The following is a 22,369-nucleotide window of genomic DNA, read 5'->3' as shown; positions in this document are numbered from 1 at the left end:
TTATGGTTTAGCACAGGATATTGAATATAGTCCCCTGTGCTATACAGTAGGACCTTGCTGTTTATCCATCCTTTATATAATAGTTTGCATCTGTTAACCCCAAACTCCCAGTCCTTCCCTCCAACTCCCCTCCCCCTTGGCAACCACAAATCTGTTCTCTATGTCTGTGAGTCTGTTTCTCTTTTGTAGATATGTTCATTTGTGTCGTATTTCAGATTGCACACGTGGGAGATATCATATGGCATTTGTCATTCTCTTTCTGACTTACTTCACTTAGTATGATCATTTCTATGTTCATCCATTTTGCTGCAAATGGCATTATTTCATTCTTTTTGATGGCTGACTATATTCCATTGTGTATATGTACCACATCTTCCTTTTATCCATTCATCTGTCGATGGACATTTAGGTTGTTTCCATGTCTTGGCTATTGTAAATAGTGCTGCTATGAACACAGGGGTGCATGTACCTTTTTGAATTATAGTTTTGTCTGGATATATGCCCAGGAGTGGGACTGCTGAATCATATGGCAACTCTATTGTTAGTCTTTTGAGGACCCTCCATACTGTTTTTCATAGTGGCTGCACCAGTTTACATTCCCACCAACAGTGTGGGAGTGTTCCCTTTTCTCCACACACACTCCAGCATTTGTTATTTGTAGACTTTTTAATGATGGCTGAATGGCAGTTCTAGAACTAAAAAAATATAATGATCATAAAAGGCTACATATTGTATGATTCCAACTATATGACATTCTGGAAAAGGAAAAACTATGAAGACAGTAAAAATATCAGCAGTTGGGGTGGGAAAAAGAGATAAACAAGCAGAGAATTTTTAGAGCAATAAAAATACTCTGTATGATACTATAATGATGGATATATCATTACTCATCTGTCCAAACCCAGACAATGTACAATACCAAGAGTGAACCCTAAGGTAGACTATGGACTTTGGGGAATAATGATGTGTCAGTGTAGGTTCATCAACTGTAACAAGTGTACCACTCTGGTGGGATGTTGGTATGAGAGAAGCATGCATTTTTAGGGGGCAGAGGGTATATAAAAAATCTCTACCTTCCTCTGAAATTTGTTGTGAACCTAAAACTGCTCTAAAAATAAGTCTTTAAAAAACAAACAGGGCTTCCCTGGTGGCGCAGTGGTTGGGGGTCCGCCTGCCGATGCAGGGGACGCGGGTTCGTGCCCCGGTCCGGGAGGATCCCACATGCCGCGGAGCGGCTGGGCCCGTGAGCCGTGGCCGCTGAGCCTGCGCGTCTGGAGCCTGTGCTCCGCAGTGGGAGAGGCCACAGCGGTGAGGGGCCCGTGTACTGCAAAAAAAAAAAAAAAAAACCCACGACTGATTAAAAGTGCCACAGTAAGACACACACAAAAACAAAACAATAATTGGAGTTAAGAACTCAATAGATGGGTTTAACAGCAAATCAGACATAAATGAAAGGAGAATTAATGAACTGTAAAATAGTCAGAAAAAAAATTCACAATGAAGCATGAAAGACAAAATGATGAAAAAATGCAGAAAAGTGCATTAGAGTGGATACCATGAAAAAGTCTAATGCTTGTGTAATTAGAATCCCAGAAGGGTGAAGATAGTGGAACAGAAGTAATTTGAAAAGCTAAAAATTGAGAACTTTCCAAAATTGATAAAAGATGTAAGTTACACATTCAAGAAACACTGCGAACCCCAAATAGTTTATAAATATAAAGAAAAGCAAACCTAGGCACATCATAGAAAAACTACCAAAAACCAAAGACCAAATACCCAAAAGTAGCCAGAGATTACTGTAAAAGGACAGATTATTTTCAAAGGTGTAAGAATGAGACTGATAGCTGACTTCTCAACAGAAACAGTGTAAACACAAAGATAAAGGAATGGTATATGCAAAGTGCTAAAGGAAAATAACTGCCAACCTAGAATTTATATAAGAGAAAACTGGCCTTCAAAAATGAAGGTGAAAATTCAGATAAGGTCTATAGATAGTTAATAGTTTTCAAGTAATAAGTCTCTGATTTTTGTAATTGGACTATGGTTATAGAAGACGTTAACGTTGATGTAAGCTGGGTAAAAGGAAATCAATATTTTTGCAACTTTTTTGTAAGTCTAAAATAACTAAAAGAGAAAAAAGGTGAAATAAAGATAGTTTGAATGATAGCTAACTTCAGAATGGAAGCTCCATGAAGGTTGAGATTTCTTGTCTGTTTTATTCACTTCTATCCCCTAGTGTCTAGAAAACTAACAAAATGTACTCAGTAAATATTTTTGAATGAATGAACAGTAGCAGTAGCAATCTTTTATTCAACACGTAGTGTATCTTAGGTAGAATGCCAAGCACTTCACATTCATTATCTCATTTAAACCTTCTATCAGTCATGTAACATGGAATTTATTTTATTATATGAGTCTCCCTATTTTATAGGTGAGGCTAAGCAACCTGCCCAGGGTCACGTACTGTTAAGTTAAATGGCAGTCTCTCGAACATAGATCTGACTCCAAAGACTGTGTTGTTAACCACTACGCTACAGTGCTTTCATGTCACATAAAAATACTTCTTTTTCACTTATCCCTATTCTACTCACCTTTCCAGGTTGTATTAGTGAGTGCTATTCAGAGAAACAGAACCAATAGTATATATATATAAATATATATAAGAGGAGATATAGCTTATCTAATTATGGAATTGACTCATGTGATTATAGAGGCCAAGAAGTCCCATGATCTGCCATTTGCAATCTTCAGAACAAAGAAAGTTGGTTAATTCAACCAAATCTGAAGGTCTAAGATCCAGGGAAGCCAATAGTATAAGTCTCAGTCTGAGTCCAAAGACCCAAGAATCAGGGGGCCAATGATGTTAAGTTCTAGTCCAGGTTTGGAGGCTTGAGAACCAGGAGTGCCGATGTGCAAGGGCAGAAGAAAATGGAACTCCCAGCTCAAGCAAAGAGAGCAAATTTACCCTTCTTTACCTTTTTGTTCTAATCAGGCCCTCAGTGGATTAGAGGATGCCCATATGCATTGATGAGGACAACCTTCTTTATTCGGTTTACTGATTCAAATGCTAATCTTCTCTGAAAACACCTTCATAGACACATCCAGAAATAACGTTTTACCAGCTACTGGGGCACCTCTTAGCTTGGTCAGGTTGACACATAAAATGAACCATCACAGAGGTCAAAACAAACTCCTCTATGATGTAACTACTGTAGTAACCATTATTTCACCTTACTCTCAGATCTCAGAGCACAATTTAATGCCATTATATAAGGTCTTGAATTGTTCTCTAGCTGTTAATCAATAAGCGTTATCTCCTCAACCAGATTACACCCCCTTAGGCATGTGACCATATCTTATATTCCTATTGATATAGGCCACATCTGAAGCTCTATAACAATACTTGCTATTTCGATAAAGGCATATGAAGAAAAATATTTAGTTGGAAAAACCATGCAAGGAAGAGTGTTTTGGGATGCATTAGAGATAGGGCCTGCATGGTTTAAGATTCTAAACAACAAATTTGACTCAGGAAAACACTACCTTAAAGAGGTGGATTTGGGACTTCCCTGGCGGTCCAGTGGTTAAGACTTCGCCTTCCGATGCAGGGGTTGTGGGTTCAATCCCTGGTCAGGGAGCTAAGATCCCACATGCCTCAAGGCCAAAAAAGCAAAACATAAAACAGAAGCAATATTTTAACAAATTCAATAAAGACTTTAAAAATGGTCCACGTTTTTTTTAAAAAAAAAAAAAAGGTTTTTGCATCAAGTTTTCTATAATACCTTTTTATCCTTACGGCGAGTTAGCGGATGTTCAGGGCAATTTGGACAGCGCTGCACAGTTCTCTAGGTTAAACCCCCTTGAGAGGGCACATATATTACATAGAAGGTGAAGTCTGAGAGGGTGCAGATGAGCAATTACCCCCACACATGTAAACTGCAGCTTGTGTGGTGTAAATATACTGTGCCTGCCTAGACCTGCCCGTGTAACGTTCTCTCTTTGGGCTCTGTGGTTTCTCAGTACATCCAACTGTTTGGAGGCTGGAGCTTGGCTCAGCAAGCACAGATAAACAGCTTCCTGGAGCAAGCTGCCAGTGTGACAAGCAACGATCTCAGCAGAGAATGTCTGCTTTTCATTACCCTGAACACATCACTGTACTGCTAGAGCTAAGAGCAGGAACAACACAAGCTGGAGAGCCCTGGCTAGCTCAGGTCTCCCATTACACCTTGAATTTTTAAAACCTTGGCAGCCAGAGGAAAGAGGGTATAGACAGGAAGTGAGGAAATGGCTTTTTTGTGAAAAAGAAAAAGAAAAGAAAAAAGAAAAGTTTTCTTAGGCTATCCTCTGAATAAACTAAATAATGAGTGAAGTGGCTAACACTAAATGGCTAAGAGTCGTGCAGAAAACCATCAAACGTCTTTCATCTCCAAACAGTGAAGGGTAAGCAAAAAGTGTCACAGAAAACAAGACAGGGCCCGTGAGCCATGGCCGCTGAGCCTGCGCGTCCGGAGCCTGTGCTCCGCAGCAGGAGAGGCCACAACAGGGTGAGGCCCGTGTACCGCAGAAAACAAGACAGACTAAAAGTCCTCAAGATCTTCAACTTTGACACCATTTAAAGAGAAAGAAGAAGACTATCACTTTGCAAAAAAGCCGTGAAGTAGGAGGGAAGCAAAAATCCCAGAAAACTGGAGCTAAAGGGGAATGAGACTTGATGAAAATGAATTACATATAGTCAGATATTTTATACCTGTCATTTCACTAGATTTGCATAACAACCCTATGAGACAGGTATTTTCATCCCTAGCAATTGCTTTGACTTGGAAAATATAACACAAGGACCTTAACAAAGGCATTGGTTATTAACGCTATTTAATGACGAAGGGATAAATTCAAGGCTGCTTCTATGGCCACCCCAGAAATGGCATTACCTACTGTGGCAGCCTCAGAACTCAGTGATCCTAGAATGATGAGTCTTCAAATAAATTTACACGCTCATAACATTTTCTGATAAGGTAGTTTCTACCGTGCTGCTCAGAGCTGCATTTGTTAGCTGAAGAAAGAAATCACAGTTGTAGCCTCAGACAAGAACCTGGTTGGATATGCCCGCTCTTGAAGGATCCTGAGAATGTGCTTTGAGGGGAAGTCGGAATGCAGAGATGCACCTGCCATGGGGCCGGAGGCTACGGACAGACAAACATCTTAGTAAATCATAATAACAGAGAGAAGCTTCATTTGATTTTCATTTCACTTTTCTCAGGGAAGAAGGATCTTTGTGTGGCTGCCAAAAATCTAACTGTCCATTCTCCTTCCCCTTTCTCCCCTCTGGCCCCATCCCAGTTCATTAACAACCCTCTGGTTAAAGGTGCCAGATTGTGTCATTGTTTCCTGCTCTTATGCCAGGCCTGTGCTGCTAGCACTACAGATCTTCAAGAGTTCTGAGCAAATTATGGAAGAAATTAAAAGCACTGATGAATTTAAATTGCTCTATTGTTGATGAGGTAAAGTTTCTTAACTTCTGATTAGCTATTTTACATTGCTAATAGCACTATTGACGTGTTACTTCAGATTTGTGTGTGTCTACCTGATTGCCAGAGGAGTACTCAGGAAATTATCAGAGCGACAAGGAATATCAGGGCTTGGATTGGACCAAGTAAAGGTTCTTTATATTATTCATAGATTAAAATAAATCAAGTGATTTCTCTAAGGGGAAATATTTTAGTGTGGAGAATTATACCTAAAATTTATCCTAGCTAGCTGTAAAAGCAGCTCCCATGAAAACAGAAATAATATCGCTGGGTCTTGAGAATACTTCAGCCGAGGATGGAGTTCCTTCATTTCCTCTTATTGAACAGTTTCACAACGGCTAAATTTCTCTTAAATTGTAGCAGGGAAAGGGTGGGGAAGTAAGGTCTTTCCTGACAGGGAGAATCTGGGCCCAATTATTACTTCCATAACCTTTGACTGCAACTTCTAAATGAGCCAGGGGACCAGTGGGCTGTGAAATGGCTTCCTCAGTTACCAGGTCAAGTGCTGCTGGATGGTTTCCTATAATCAAAACATGAAGGGACTGAAGAAGAGAGATGGATTCTAAGCAAATAAGCAGTTTCTTATGTCCTCAATGAACCTGGATTTTTAAGTTTCAGAATAGATTTTGGTGACTCTCAACCCACCACTATGTTTCCCTGGTGTCCTTTTGCTATAAGATAACTTTGGAAATATGGAAAAGAACCAGAATCCTCTAGAGATTTCACAAATTATGGCTTAATAGAAATGCCTCAGCCAATAACAGTGAGGATAGGATTGCTTCAGCTATGGCAAAATCTATTCCTGGCAATTATCTGAGTCTGAGAATCCAGATGCTGACAACGAAAAATGGATAATTTTCTGTTACAATGTGTCAACTCCAGCTAAGAACTGAACTATGGAAAAAAGATGGGGGTGAGGGGTAGGGGGAGAGAAGCATTACACCTTTTGAAGAAGCCAATGACAGCATTAGTCACCATTCCTTCACCAGACCACATTTGACTCAATTTAACAATAATAAATTGGGAAAACATGGAGCAGAAAAGGCCCAGAGAAGTCTTAAGTCCACCCCTCATTCAAAGCTATGAGCCTGGAAATCAGTGAGTTCCTAGTTTGTTCTGATGTGTTTCTTGTTGCTCCAAATCCACTCCTCCGTTACCATGTGCACAAGAAGAACCCAAAACATTACTTAAATGCGGTGTGGTGAGGGCTTCCCTGGTGGCGCAGTGGTTGAGAATCCGCCTGCCGAGGCAGGGGACGCGGGTTCGTGCCCCGGTCCGGGAGGATCCCACGTGCCGCGGAGCGGCTGGGCCCGTGAGCCATGGCCGCTGAGCCTGCGCGTCTGGAGCCTGTGCTCCGCAACGGGAGAGGCCACAACAGTGAGAGGCCCGCGTACCGCAAAAAAAAAAAAATGCTGGGTGGTGGAGGATAATCCTAAAGAATTTGCCAATTTTAGAACTGAAAGTTTACACCCTGACCGTTCTAGATTACTGAGAAGTGGGTCATCTTTCATAGGGCTTAGAGCACCTGTTTTAAAAAAGAAGTAATACATATTTTATAATCATGCATTGTTTTCATTAAGTTACATTTTAAGTGATTTAAGAATATGCACTATTGGAATCTCCTTTTTTTCTCCAAGAGTGAATTAATGAAGTTCACACTTCATGGACTTATTCTAATTAAAACAATAAAGAAAGGAATTTGAGGCTGGTACCTTTTACTACAAGAGTATATAGAAAAGCATGCAAGTTCCCAACTGAATTCTGATAATTAATATGTATCACAATGGAATTATTAATGTTCTTTTTCCAAAGATTGATAAATACTTCTATCTCCATATTTATACTATATATTAGATAACACAAATAATTTTATGACTAATTATTTTATTATTTTTACTTATTATATATGAGCAGTGCATGAGGGAGGCCAATTACCTGTAAGATAGCTTTCTATGACTACTGCCTGTTAAGGGAATTCCACTCTGAGAAACAGCACATAAAATCAATCAAATTATCTTTTTTGGACACAGAAAGCCTAGGTAATAAAGGTGGACAAAAAGAAGGTAGGTCACCTGAGCTGAGATAACTTATCGGCTCTCAAATGGGGTGAGCCAGTCATTCTATGGGATAAGCCCTCAAATGCCACCTCCTCCAAGGGGCCTTCCTGGCCATCCTATATATCACATTATCCTAGTTGCTTCCTTGTTGTTTACCTTGTTACACTTACCAGCTGTGTAACCTAGGGAATGTTACTTTTGTGTGCCTGAATTTCCTAATGCATAAAATGAAGATAATACTAATACTCCACCTCTTAGTATTTTGAGAATTAAATGAGATAGAACATGTCATATGCTTAGAACCATGCCCAGCACAAAGCAAGTATTTATTAACTATTAGCTATTGTCGTCATCATCAGTTTACTCTTTTATTGACTATCTCCCTCACTAAACAGCTAGGTTCATGAGGGTAATTTCCTTACTTGTCTTGTTCACCACTATATCTTCTTCATTGCCAAATACACATAGGCACACAGTAGGTGCTCAAAAATAATTACTGAATGAATGAATTCATGAAGGAATGCTGTCCTGTATTCTCACATATCCTTAAAAAAAACTTCCATCAATGAAGGATATCTGTATATGTACTTGCAATACTTGCAACCAAAACAGTCATCATGAAAACTTCCCTAGGAAGGCAAAATCATCATTTAAAAAAACACAAAAACAAGACACTTGATTATAAAAAAAGAGCCCTGCTGGGCCCACCAACCAAGACCACAGAGTATCATTCTTTTCTATATTAGTGTGTGGAGGTCAAGCTCTCTGATGCCACAGTGTTGTAACTATCAATTTAACCCGTGAAGAAGGCTTCCCAATTGTGATAGGAATTCTCATATTTCAGCCTGTTTTCCTCTCATCATTATTTTCCAATGTCCTACAAAAACACATTTCTCATTTTATCTTTACCACAAGAACCTGGTCACACTCTGCTGTGGTTTCTAAGTTACAGCTGCTCTAGCCTCATTTTCTTGTCTGTACTTCTTCAGAGGTCCTGACCCCGTGCTGACACTTGGTCTATTCTTAGAGCGGCACCTCTAAATACTAATTCCTTTTACCTTTCATTGGTTGAAAGATGGCATTCAGAGGTAGAGGTTGCATACAACATGAAAGAAAATCCTATGGGATTTCGTATCCTTCTTTCAAGAGTGTCCAGAAGAATATGATCTGAAGAGCTCACAGTCTTGCAGACACACACACACAGAGTACACAGAGTACAGCTTAGCTACTCATGTTTTACAGCTTATCCAGATTTGCTGGAACAATCGTGGATTTGTTGGAAAACACCAAGCACCAAGGAGTGACAGCACAGGTGAGAGGGCAAGCCAATCCACAGAAGAAAATCAGCAGAAAAACCTTCCAAAAACAATTTTGAAGAGTATTTTTATCATTGTTTAAAGGTAAATTATCCACCATTAAATGTATGAAAACTCTCAATGTCTGAACTTGAAACTGAGAGATGGAAGTGCACACTTAACACATCTTAAAAAAAATTACGTTTCCTATTGTTTAGAGACAGCTCCAATTGTAATCTGTCCAAAAGGACAATATAAAACATTTAAATGGCAATGAATTGAGGTCACCAGACAAAGCTATGTGATAAACTGTGTGAAGTACAGTTATAAGGGAAATTTCAAAGAATCCAGAAACCATAGCTAGAAGAGACCTCATATTATTATCTGGTTAGGCCTCCAGCAACATTAGGCATTATAGCGACTTGGAGACAATACAGAATAGTGTTCTTTGTAATACTGCAGATGAGGCTGGGTTCCTAATTCTGTCATTTATTAGCTTGTGAACTTAAAGAAGCTATTTTAGGGTTTCCCTGGTGGCGCAGTGGTTGAGGGTCTGCCTGCCAATGCAGGGGACACGGGTTCGAGCCCTGGTCTGGGAGGATCCCACATGCCGCGGAGCGGCTGGGCCCATGAGCCACAACTACTAAGCCTGCACGTCTGGAGCCTGTGCTCCACAACAAGAGAGGCCGCGATAGTGAGAGGCCCGCGCACCGCAATGAAGAGTGGCCCCCGCTAGCCGCAACTAGAGAAAGCCCTCGCACAGAAACGAAGACCCAACACAGCAAAATTAAATAAATTAATTAATTTTTTAAAAAAGCTATTTTAACTTTTCTGAGCCTCAGTTTCCTCATCTATAAAACAGAGATAATAATATTACCTACTTCAAAGAATTATAGTTGCTGAAACATAGTATGAGTTTAATAAAACATTTTAAATTATAATATATAATTATTACGTTATTTTTATTAGCACATTAGACTTTATTATACCCATTTCACAGATGAGGCAACTGAAGCCCAGAAAATTTCAGAGGGACTTCTCTGGTGGCACAGTGGTTAAGAAACCACCTGCCAGTGCAGGGAACATGGGTTCGATCACTAGTCCGAGGAGATCCCACACTCCACAGAGCAACTAAGCCAATGTGCCACAAACACCGAGCTGGAGCTCTAGAGCCCGCAAGCCACAACTACTGAAGCCTGCGTGCTCTAGGGCCCATGTGCCACAACTACTGAGCCCGTGTGCTGCAACTACTGAAGCCTGTGAGCCTAGAGCCCAAGCTCCGCAACAAGAGAAGCCACCGCAATGAGAAGTCCGCGCACCTCAATGAAAAGTAGCCCCCGCTCACTGCAACTAGAGAAAGGCAGCAACGAAGACCCAACACAGCCAAAAAAAAAAAGAAAGAAAGAAAATTTCAAAAATTTGCCCAAGATTATGGAGTGAGGACTTATAAGGACTTATAAGGACTTATAAGGATAGGAGCTCTTTTCTTCCCAGGTCAGAGCTCTTTTCGCTTCATTATGCTTCTATAAATCAATACAAAACTGAGGTCTGCGAAAGAAGGATTTTCAGTAGATAAATTCGCAGTCAAAGGAAAATCAGGAACTTCTACCATTCAGGTCTCCTTGTCTACCAAATACTACTTCCTATTCAATCATATACACACACCTTTCAAGTTGAGTTGTTTTTTTTTTTAAGGATTTTGGAGCTTTGATGCTGGCTCACCTCTTAAAATAACTTGCCTCAGGCCAATATGGTGTTTTAGAGTTATAGAATGGCCATTACCAAAAAATCTAGAAACAGTAAATGCTGGAAAGGGTGTGGTGAAAAGGGAACCCTCCTGCACTGTTGGTGGGAATGTAAATTGATACAACCACTACAGAGAACAGCATGAAGGTTCCTTAAAAAACTAAAAATAGAACTACCATATGACGTAGCAATCCCACCTCTGGGCATATACCCTGAGAAAACCATAATTCAAAAAGAGTCATGTACCAAAATGTTCATTGCAGCTCTATTTACATGATAGCCAGGACATGGAAGCAACCTAAGTGTCCATCAACAGATGAATGGATAAAGAAGATGAGGCACATATATACAATGGAATATTACTCAGCCATAAAAAGAAACAAAATTGAATTATCTGTGGTGATGTGGATGGACCTAGAGTCTGTCATACAGAGTGAAGTAAGTCAGAAAGAGAAAAACAAATACTGTATGCTAATGCATATATATGGAATCTAAAAAAAAAAAGAAATGGTACTGATGCAGCAGGGCAGGAATAGACATAGACATAGGGAATGGACTTGAGGACATGTTGGGGGACTTGGGAGGGGGAGCTGAGGTGAAGTGAGAGTAACATCGACATATATACACTACCAAATATAAATTTGTTAGCTGGTGGGAAGCAGCAGCATAGCACAAGGAGATGGGCTCGGTGCTTTGCAATGACCTAGAGGGGTGGGATAGGGAGGGTGGGAGGGAGGCTCAAGAGGGAGGGGATATGGGGATATATGTATGCATATGGCTGATTCACTTTGTTGTACAACAGAAGCTAACACAGTATTGTGAAGCAATTATCCTCCAATAAAGATCTATTAAAAAAATGTCAGGTATGTGCCATTCACATAGATTATGTAATTTTTAGTTTTCTAAGGACAAGAAACTGCTCACTTGACAACTAGATTTCTATCAGCACTGTGGAAAAAAGTCTTAAGATTTTTTTTCCAACAGTGTACTGCTAGATAAAAGCTATAGTCAATAGCATTTGGAAACAGTTATAAGCCTTACTAGAGTTCAGTATTAGTTACATAGACCAGTGGGTTCACTTTTGGAGTGCTATATACATGGTATACAGCTTCTTTTTTTTTTTTTTGGCTGCGCCACGCAGCATATGGGATCTTAGTTCCTGATCAGGGACCCTGTGCCCCCTATAGTGTAAGTGTGGAGTCCTAACCACTGGACCGCCAGAGAATTCCGGTATACAGCTTCTTCAATGGCAGGATATAGAACTTTATCAAAAAGAATCAAGAAAAAAGAGAGAAAGAACAAGAGACAGTTCTTATCATAAAAAGACCAAGAATAAGACTGGATAGTATGCAATAACCTAAAATACAGATACAGTTGTAGATTCAACATTTACCTAACACCTATCATATAATAAGCATCATGCCAGGTATTGGGAATACAGGGATGAATAAGAAATGATGCCTACCCTCAAGGAACCAGCAACCAGCACAGAAGGGAAAAGACTTATAAAGGAGATGGGGGAGGGGGAATAGAGTAAAACGAAAAAAGCCAGGAAGAAGCACTGTCCCCAGAAGAATCATATTTCATTTGGCAAGGAGCCTCAAGGGTGCTCATACAGATTAAATAGCCTAGAAACTTGACCCCTAGGCTTGTCAGTTCTGTAAAAGCAAGCAAGGCTATTCAATCTCAGTCTTTATTCCCAGCCCACCTCATTTGCTTCAGCCCATACCTGGAGAACAAGTGAGATTCCTTGTTCTACTTCACCCTCCTTTAGAAGACTGGGAGAAGAGAAGGGACCAGCTCTGATCCTGGAAAGCCTGTTTTTCCCAGAAACTTGAAATTCCAATCCATAAGAAATCTAGATTTTGTTTACAAGACTTATAGCTCAGCAAAAGAGCTAGGGGGAGTCAAGAATTCCCCTAACAGCAGCCCAAGTTAAGGCCATTAGAAGAGATGTGTGATCTTCAAGGAATCTCTGGAGAACAGAAAGGAAAAAAAAAATTGTTTTCAAGGAAAAGGACTTGAGCTCATTATGCACCATAAGTAGAAGCCTATAAGAGGCTATTCTTCCTTTAAAATTAAAGATGATACAAATAGGTGGAGAAATATACCATGTTCTTGGATAGGAAGAATCAACATTGTGAAAATGACTCTACTATCCAAAGCAATCTACAGATTCAATGCTATCCCTATCAAATTACCACTGGCATTTTTTACAGAACTAGAACAAAAAATTTCACAATTTGTATGGAAACACAAAAGACCCCGAATAGCCAAAGCAATCTTGAGAACGAAAAATGGAGCTGGAGGAATCAGGCTCCCTGACTTCAGACTATACTTCAAGGCTACAGTAACCAAGACAGTATGGTACTGGCACAAAAACAGAAATATAGATCAATGGAACAGGATAGAAAGCCCAGAGATAAACCCACACACATATGGTCACCTTATCTTTGATAAAGGAGGGAAGGATATACAGTGGAGAAAAGACAGCCTCTTCAATAAGTGGTGCTGGGAAAACTGGACAGCTACATGTAAAAGTATGAAATTAGAACACTCCCTAACACCACGCACAAAAATAAACTCAAAATGGGTTAAAGACCTAAATGTAAGGCCAGACAATATCAATCTCTTAGAGGAAAACATAGGCAGAACACTCTATGACATAAATCACAGCAAGATCCTTTTTGACCCATCTCCTAGAGAAATGGAAATAAAATAAAAAATAAACAAATGGGACCTAATGAAACTTAAAAGCTTTTGCACAGCAAAGGATACCATAAACAAGACCAAAAGACAACCCTCAGAATGGGAGAAAATATTTGCAAATGAAGCAACTGACAAAGGATTAATCTCCAAAATTTATAAGCAACTCATGCAGCTCAATAACAAAGAAACAAACAACCCAATTCAAAAATGGGCAGAAGAACTAAATAGACATTTCTCCAAAGAAGATGTACAGATTGCTAACAAACACATGAAAGAATGCTCAACATCATTAATCATTGGAGAAATGCAAATCAAAACTACAATGAGATATCATCTCACACCAGTGAGATTGGCCATCATCAAAAACTCTAGAAACAATAAATGCTGGAGAGGGTGTGGAGAAAAGGGAACCCTCTTGCACTGCTGGTGGGAATGTAAATTGATACAGCCACTATGGAGAACAGTATGGAGGTTCCTTAAAAAACTACAAATAGAACTACCATACGACCCAGCAATCCCACTACTGGGAATATACCCTGAGAAAACCATAATTCAAAAAGAGTCATGTACCAAAATGTTCATTGCAGCTCTATTTATGATAGCCAGGACATGGAAGCAACCTAAGTGTCCATCAACAGATGAACGGATAAAGAAGATGTGGCACATATATACAATGGAATATTACTCAGCCATAAAAAGAAATGAAACTGGGTTATTTATAATGAGGTGGATGGACCTGGAGTCTGTCATACAGAGCGAAGTAAGTCAGAAGGAGAAAAACAAATACTGTATGCTAACACATATATATGGATTCTAAGAAAAAAAAATGTCATGAAGAGATTAGTGGTAGGACGGGAATAAAACAGAATTACTAGAGCATGGACTTGAGGATATGGGGAGGGGGAAGGGTAAGCTGTGACGAAGTGAGAGAGTGGCAGGGACATATATACACTATCAAATGTAAATTAGATCGCTAGTGGGAAGCTGCCGCATAGCACAGGCAGATCACCTCTGTGCTTTGTGACCACCTAGAGGTGTGGGATAGGGAGGTTGGGAGAGAGGGTGATGCAAGAGGGAAGAGATATGGGAACATATGTATATGTATAACTGATTCACTTTGTTGTAAAGGAAAAACTAACACACTATTGTAAAACAGTTATACTCCAATAAAGATGTCTAAAAAAAAAAATAGAATGCTTACAATAAACCAGAAAAAAAGGAAAAAGAAGACAAATGATTATATAAATATGTTGGCATTTTGGTAATAAAAATAATTTTTAAAATTTCTTTAGCATACCCTTTCATGAAGACCAAGGTATTTTAAACTGATTATTTCATTCAGCCTAAAAACAGTTCTGTGATACCAAAAAGAAAGAAAAAAGTAGGAGAGATTAAGAGGTACAAACTTTCAGTTGCAAAATAAATGACTTATGGGTATGAAATGTACAGTGTGGGGGATATGGTCAATAACTATGTAATACCTAAAAGAGAAACAAAAACAGAAAGCTATGTAATATCTTTGTGTGGTAGACTATCACAACTAGACTTATTGCAGTGATCAGTTTCCAATGTACAGAAGTATCAAATCACTATGTTGTGTAACAGGAGCTAACAGTGTTATAGGTCAATAATTCAAAAACAAACAAACTCATAGAAAAAGAGATCAGATTTCGGGTCATCAGAGGTGGGTGGGGGATAGGAGGAATTGGACAAAGGCAGTCAAAACTTCCAGTTCTAAGATAAACAAGTACTAGGGATGTAATAATGTACAAGATGATAAATATAATTAACACTGCTGCATGTTACAAATGGAAATTGTTAAGAGAGTAAATCCCAAGAGTTCTCATCAAAAGAAAAAAATTTTTTTCTATTTCTTTAATTATCTACCTATATAAGATGATGGATGTTCAGTAAACTTATTATGATAATCACTTCATGATGTATGTAAATCATTATGCCATGCACCTTAAACTTAGACAGTACTATACGTCAATTATATCGCAATAAAACTTGAGGAAAACAATTGTTTAATAAATTAAAAAATAATCATTTTAACTTCTACACACTCCAAGCATACTTTATAAAGAAACACTACTCCTCAAAGATATAATCTGTGAAAGATGTCCTGCCTCTAGAAATAATCTTAAATCATTCAGTGGTTGACACAGCATCCTGTAGAAAGGAAACTGCAGAGGAATATCATCCTAAGCATTTCCATGAAAACAGCCAGCCAAGAAAAACACAGGCTAGAGGAGCACTGACTAAAGGAAATCTGAGTGAATATTCTGAGTACCAGGGAAAGTTAAAAATTATAAGAGGAACCTAAAAAACCAGATCTAATAGATCAAACAAGCAGCAGGTGAACTTTTATAGTTATCACCACTCACGAGACTTATCATTGGACAAAACTAGCTGCACCAAAGGCATGTTCCAAAACCTGTTTGGGCAGCCCTCAATCAGTCTATCAAAACTAAGCATTTGGGCTTCCCTGGTGGCGCAGTGGTTGAGAATCCGCCTGCCGATGCAGGGGACACGGGTTCGTGCCCCGGTCCGGGAAGATCCCACGTGCCGCGGAGCGGCTGGGCCCGTGAGCCATGGCCGCTGGGCCTGCGCGTCCGGAGCCTGTGCTCCGCAGCGGGAGAGGCCACAACGGTGAGAGGCCCGCATACCGCAAAAAAAAAAAAAAAAAAAAAAAAAAAAAAAAAACTAAGCATTCACTGCCACTACATAATCAGCATTGCCCTGCTCTACTTTTCACGTATCTTGCCTTCTTCCGAAAGCCTCCTCTGGGCCCACGCTATAGGCAAAGCATTCATGTACTTACTATTCAGTGAAGAACCTGGCAATGCCATATTGGCTAATATCTTCCTTGTTCTCTAGCAGCTGGCATACTGCATCCTCCATGTATGTGAGGACATGGCGCTGGGCTACAAAAACAAACAAACAAAGGCAGAAAGAGAAAGTGAGAAGGATACAAAAAAAAAAAAGTCCTTCCAATCCTAGTAGGACATGAAAGTCAATCAAGGTGTTGGTTCTGTTCTAGGAAGTGGACTGGAATAGGCCAACCAAATTTGCTGGCCCTAAATGAGCTAGTCTCAATGGGTAGAATGGGAGATGCCACGTGATTGGCTGTCAGTATTAATATCAACCCTTCACTCTTCATTTCAGTGATTAGGGTGAGGAGCTTTAGCACCACGTAGCAGATAAACCCGGGAATTCTTTCTTCCTACCTCCTTCCACCCTCTTCCACTTCTGCATGTCCCTGAAATTTATCCCAGGCAGTAATGATTCTATGCCGGAAACATGGATGATCTGACTGCAAGGAAAACTCAATTCTTCAATTAAAAAAAAAGTCACTGAAAAAGTTTAAGGACCATGAAGATTTCAATAAAGCTGTCATAAGTTATTAACCGCGGTAAATAATAAGACCATGAAATCTGTGTGGCCCAATATATCAGAAATCATGTTTTCTACATTTGTTGTGATGGGTAAATGTGTGACTTAATCATGGGCTTGTAATACAGGGTGTGATGAGTATTAGAATTAGACAGACCTGGGTTGGAATCATGGCTCTGTCTGATAGCTTAATCTGGGATAGTTATTTAATCTGCACCTGTTTTCTTCTTTATCAAGTGTGGAAAGAAACATTATTTAATTTAATTGTTTATTTATAAATTGAAGTATAGTTGTTTTACAATGTTGTGTTAGATTCTGGTGTACCACAAAGTGATTCATTTATATATATATGTTATTTTTCACATTCTTTTCCATTATAGGTTATTACAAGAGATCGAATATAGTTTCCTGTGCTATACAGTAGAACCTTGTTGTTTATCTATTTTATATATAGTAGTTTGTATTTGCTAATTCCAAACTCCTAGTTTATCCCTTCCCCCTTCCCCTTTGGTAACTGTAAGTTTGTCACCTATGTCTGTGGGTCTGTTTCTGTTTTGTAAATAAGTTCATTTGTATCATAATTTATTTTATTTATTTTTATTTTTAAACACATTTACTTATTTATTTTTTGGCCACGTTGGGTCTTCGTTGCTGCATGCGGGCTTTCTCTAGTTGCCGCGAGCGGGGGCTACTCTTTGTTGTGGTGTGCGGGCTTCTCATTGCAGTGGCTTCTCTTGTTGTAGAGCACGGGTTCTAGGCGCATGGGCTTCAGTAGTTGTGGCACGTGGGCTCAATAGTTGTGGCTCCTGAGCTCTAGAGAGCAGGCTCAGTAGTTGTGGCACATGGGTTTAGCTGCTCTGTGGCATGTGGAATATTCCCGGACCAGGGGTTGAACCCACGTCCCCTGCATTGGCAGGCGATTCTTAACCACCGCACCACCAGGGAAGTCCCTGTATCATATTTTAGATTCCACATATAAGTGATGAAAGAAACATAATTTCTTTCTCAAAACATGGTCCATCAACTTCTTGATCTGAATCACTTGAGACATCTTGTTAAAATACAGATGATCATCTGACAATATCTCAGACTTGGTGACCTTAAAATTTTAACTGGAGCCCAGTAATTTTTAACAGGTACCCTTGATGTTTCTGATGTAGTTTAAGAATCACTGGTTAAGAACTTGGGCTTTGGAGTTCCAAGACACTTGAGTTCCATTCTCAGCCCCACCAAATCCTAGCTGTGTGACCTTGAGCAAATTATTCTGCAAGCCTATTTCCTGTGGATAGTAATACCATTACTATTCATAAACCACAATACCTGGTTTTCTTGATAATATATTTTATTAAAAGCCTATGTCAAAGGGCTGTTGGAGGTTTGCCTCAGTAATACAGCAGAGCTTCTAATATAGCAGGTGCTCACCAAATACTTGTTCCCCTTCCCTGAGTTTTGTCTTTAGGTATAACAGTGGTATCCTGGCACACTGCATATAGAAACTTCCAATTCAGTATTTCCATTTACCATCCTATTTTTTTTTTTTTTGCGGTACATGGGCCTCTCACTGTTGTGGACTCTCCCTTTGTGGAGCACAGGCTCCAGACGCACAGGCTCAGCGGCCATGGCTCACTGGCCCAGCTGCTCCGCGGCACGTGGGATCTTCCCGGACCGGGGCACGAACCCGTGTCCCCTGCATCGGCAGGCGGACTCTCAACCACTGCGCCACCAGGGAAGCCCCATCCTATTTTTTTTAAAAAAGGAAAACAAACAAAACAACTTACTGTCTGGAACAGTAAGAACAAAACACCCCAAAGTAATAAACATCCTGCCAAAAAGCAGTTCCACAAAGTTGCTACTGAGATGGGCATTTGCCTCTTTCACATTTTCATCCTTCAGGAAAATATGAAAGAATTACCTAAAATTTGTAAAAATAGGTTCTTCAAAAAAACATTCCTGAAGTCCTGGTAGTTTAGTGAGACTTATAAAGCAAATAAGTTTATCTACCCAAGCTGTACTCAAGTGAGTCTTTATTTGACAGTGGTTACCTAAAGTTTCACCATGTTTACACCAGCCTAAAGTCCAGATGAATGACATGTTTACATTCCATGACTTCTTCTATCAATATGAGTGCTTCCCAAAGCTAACAACTATCAGCTACCACAAACATTCTCTAACCCTGACCCCAGAAAAAGATGTGAAAACAAAACCAGTGCGCCATCAACAGTTCATCCAACTGGAAAACTATTTCGCTAAGAAATGGCCAAAACTGACAGTGAAGTCGTGAGATAATACATGACAATCTCTTGGGACTTCCCTGGCAGTCCAGTGGTTAGGACTTGGTGCTTCCACTGCTGTTGGCCCTGGGCTCAATCCCTGGTCAGGGAACTAAGATCCTGCAAGCCACGTGGCATGGCCAAAAAAAAAAGATGATTTCTGGCATTAATTGTTTTATAATTAAGCATATATGAAATTGGGAAGAAAAAATGGCCAAACCAACATTAAAATCAGGTATACTTTCACCTCTGAGTTTCCTTCCCGTATTCCACTCACTTATCCTGGTCTTAGGAAAAGATTTCTTCCTTGGGCTATATGGGCTTTTATGACTTAGATCTACCTAAGGCTACTACAAAACTAGGGGTTTTTTTGTTGTTTTGTTTTGTTTTTTGGTTTGCTTGTTTGTTTTTTGATGGTAGAAATGAAAGAGCTCTACTTAGAAGCAAAACCTGCTGCTTCTCCTCCCTAGCTCCAGGGACTAAAAGTCAATGTGAAAGCTCTTTAAAGGGAGAAATGTTTTCAGAGCAGTTAAAATCAAAGTGCTTTCATCCTCCTCAAAAAAAGGACTTTTCTGGAAAACAGACTTTGCGTGAGAAAAAAAAAAAAAAGCAGGGTTGGAGAGGGGAAAGGAAAAAGAAAATATAAATAAAGGACTATACCTATTTAACATTCAGCTACCAATCAGACATTTAGAGTTTAATGTTACATATAATAATGATAATAACAGCTCTACCAATTTTGAGGACCTGTGCAAGTTACTGAACAACAATGGGCCAGAGACTGTGCTAATTGTTTTACGTGCATGATTTTATTTAGTCTTCACAACAATCCTATGATAGATATTTTGATCATGTTTCTGTTTTACAAATGGGAGAGCTGAGATTTATAGAATTAAAGTAACTTGCTCAAGATCACACAGCTAGTGAGAAGAGAAGCCAAGATTCAAACCAAGGTGTGTGTGTCCTACCAAGAACCCATGCTCTTAACACTATATACCACACTGCCTCATCACTGACACTTTATAATCAGTTTTAGAAATAAATATATAATCTCCATTTTACACAGAGCACAAAAGCAGGGTGTATGCTGATAGTAAAATCATCTGAGAGATGTGGTCCACCTGTGTCCATGTGAATTCATATGTGTGTTATGTGAGTGTGTATGTGTATATCCTGTCCCCACCTGCATAGGTATGCATGCTAATCGGCATTTGTGTGAAGTTAAAACTTGTCCCCAAATTTCAAAGTTTCTTACAAAGAACCACCCCACCACAAAGTACTCACCCCACCCGTTCCTAGTTCGGAAAGTAGAAACAGGAAGCCCTAGTGCTCTTTTCATGTGTGTGTGAAGCGAAGGAGCTAAGAAGAGCCAGCAGAGGTAGGAAGAAGTTCCTCCCTGAGAGTTTCACACAAGCCAAGTGTGAAGAGCTCTCTCTAAATCGCTGCTCCCTAGCGGTTTCCTTCAAGTGCAGCTCTTATCACTCCGATGTTCCTTCTGTGGTTAAGGGTACCACCCAGCCATGGAAAATCCTTGTACTTTACCAAACTTCAGCGAGACAGAAGTTCAAAGCTCTTGTCTGGCAGTAAAACATGGAGAGCGTCATTTCATGTTATTTTTTAAATGCAAAAGAATAAGCTTTAATTTATGTGAATGATTAAAGAATAAAAACTGCACACCTGCACCCCTGGAGGGCAAGGATATCTGGGCACCTTAGCTGCCCTCTTGGAAAAGGAAAAGCATTTCAGATTGGCTTTTCCTCTTCTACTTTGCTGTGATTTCCACAGACCAGGATTAAGTTTTCTGACATGACCCAATATGCTCTATTGTTCTGAAATCCACACTAAGGCCCAAGAGTCCATGTCTTGCTCAGATAGCATCACTCACAAGGTTCATATAAAGGTCACACAGTGTTTACTTATTACTTAGATATTTCAGTGCAGTGTACTGAAGCTATAAGTGCTTATCTCAGACTGCACTGCACTGAAATATCTAAGTAAAAGATAAGTAAATACTGTATGATCTTTATATGAACCTTACGAGTGAAAGCAATTGTGGATCAGAAACTTCTTGGTTCTCCACTGAATCACCTCCTGCTGATCAATTAATCTCTATATACCACCGTCACTCTTGCTGTAAAATGGGTATGACATTGAGAATATGTCTAATAATAAACTGCTTCTTTAGACTACATTTGATATACACAGAAGGTAACATATTAATGATTATCTTATTATTGCTACATACTAATTTTACAGATTAAAACAACACAGCAATTTATTGCAATGGTTAAGAACATGGGCTCTGGAGTCAGGCTGACCTGGATTTGATTTCTAGCTCTGGTACTTATTAGCTGTGTGACTTGAAGCAAATTACCTAATCTCTCTGCCCTTTTCTGTAAAATTGGGAAATAATACCTATCACCTAAGGTTACGTAGTGAGGAGTAAATAATATAACTTATGTAATAATCCTAGCATAGTGCTTGGCACATAGTAAATATGCAATAAACATGAGCTATTATGTTTATTATTGTTGTTTTATTACAGTTGTTACTACATATCCCTCCCAGACATCGCAACTCACAAGACATTGGGTTTCAACATTAATGAACACCGAGAGGCCAACCTACTATAGCCCCTACTCACTCATTTAAAGTTCTCCTCATCTAACCAAGGATGCTTACAGATTATCTTCAAGGATTTCTGGGCTCTATAAAACCCTACACATATGATAATACACATAATCTATACCCATTTCAGCTATAGCCTTTAAACTTGTGGGAAGCATTCACTTGTTAACCGTTAATTACTCAGGAGGCTCTAATTTATACGGGTAAAGTCCCAAACTATTTCTTTTTACTCTCTTCCCAAGCATAAGTACCATCAAAGCATTAGCTATTTATTTTGCAATTAAATGATAAGGAGTCCCATTTGAAAATTTTTGCTTGACAGGCTACCTACATCATTTAGATCACTCATTTTCTTATATTATTATTTTATACAGAGTCCCTGTATTAGAATAAACAAGTTTCCCTAGAAAATATTCACATGAATTACAATATGTGATATTAATAGATACAAGAGCAAGAGAGTGTAAGTGAAAAGCAGAGTACATACATATATTCAACTTTAAACCTGACTTTCTTCTCCCTTACCAGAGTCCTTCTGAGACACATTTTTGTCTTTGAAGCCTCTTGAGATTTAGATGCTGGCTGGCACAGATAAGTGCTGAATTAAATTAAGACTGTTCTCTGAGATTAGAAAAGTAACCCTGTTAACCAACGACCTGTCATGTAAACTGTTTAGAAGCTTCAAGTTTAATATCATATATAAATCACTAACATGATATAGTATTCGATCTTGTGAAGTATAT

At 39.3% G+C, this 22,369-nt stretch overlaps 1 protein-coding gene across 3 annotated transcripts in view; it reads right to left on the bottom strand.

Moving 5' to 3' along the window:
• CSTPP1 (centriolar satellite-associated tubulin polyglutamylase complex regulator 1) overlaps nt 1-22,369 on the bottom strand; it is a 201,408-nt gene that overhangs the window by 138,158 nt on the left and 40,881 nt on the right. For all 3 annotated transcript variants that reach the window (XM_059068449.2, XM_067037145.1, XM_067037146.1), the window contains one exon: nt 16,157-16,259. In XM_059068449.2, coding sequence (XP_058924432.1) covers nt 16,157-16,259 — 103 coding nt within the window. The remainder of the gene's footprint in view (nt 1-16,156; nt 16,260-22,369) is intronic.

This window comes from Kogia breviceps, chromosome 7, assembly GCF_026419965.1.
Source record: "Kogia breviceps isolate mKogBre1 chromosome 7, mKogBre1 haplotype 1, whole genome shotgun sequence".
NCBI classification, from domain to species: Eukaryota; Metazoa; Chordata; class Mammalia; order Artiodactyla; family Physeteridae; genus Kogia; species Kogia breviceps.
Note: the sequence above shows the minus strand (reverse complement) of the source record. Positions and strands in the feature narration are given on the sequence as shown.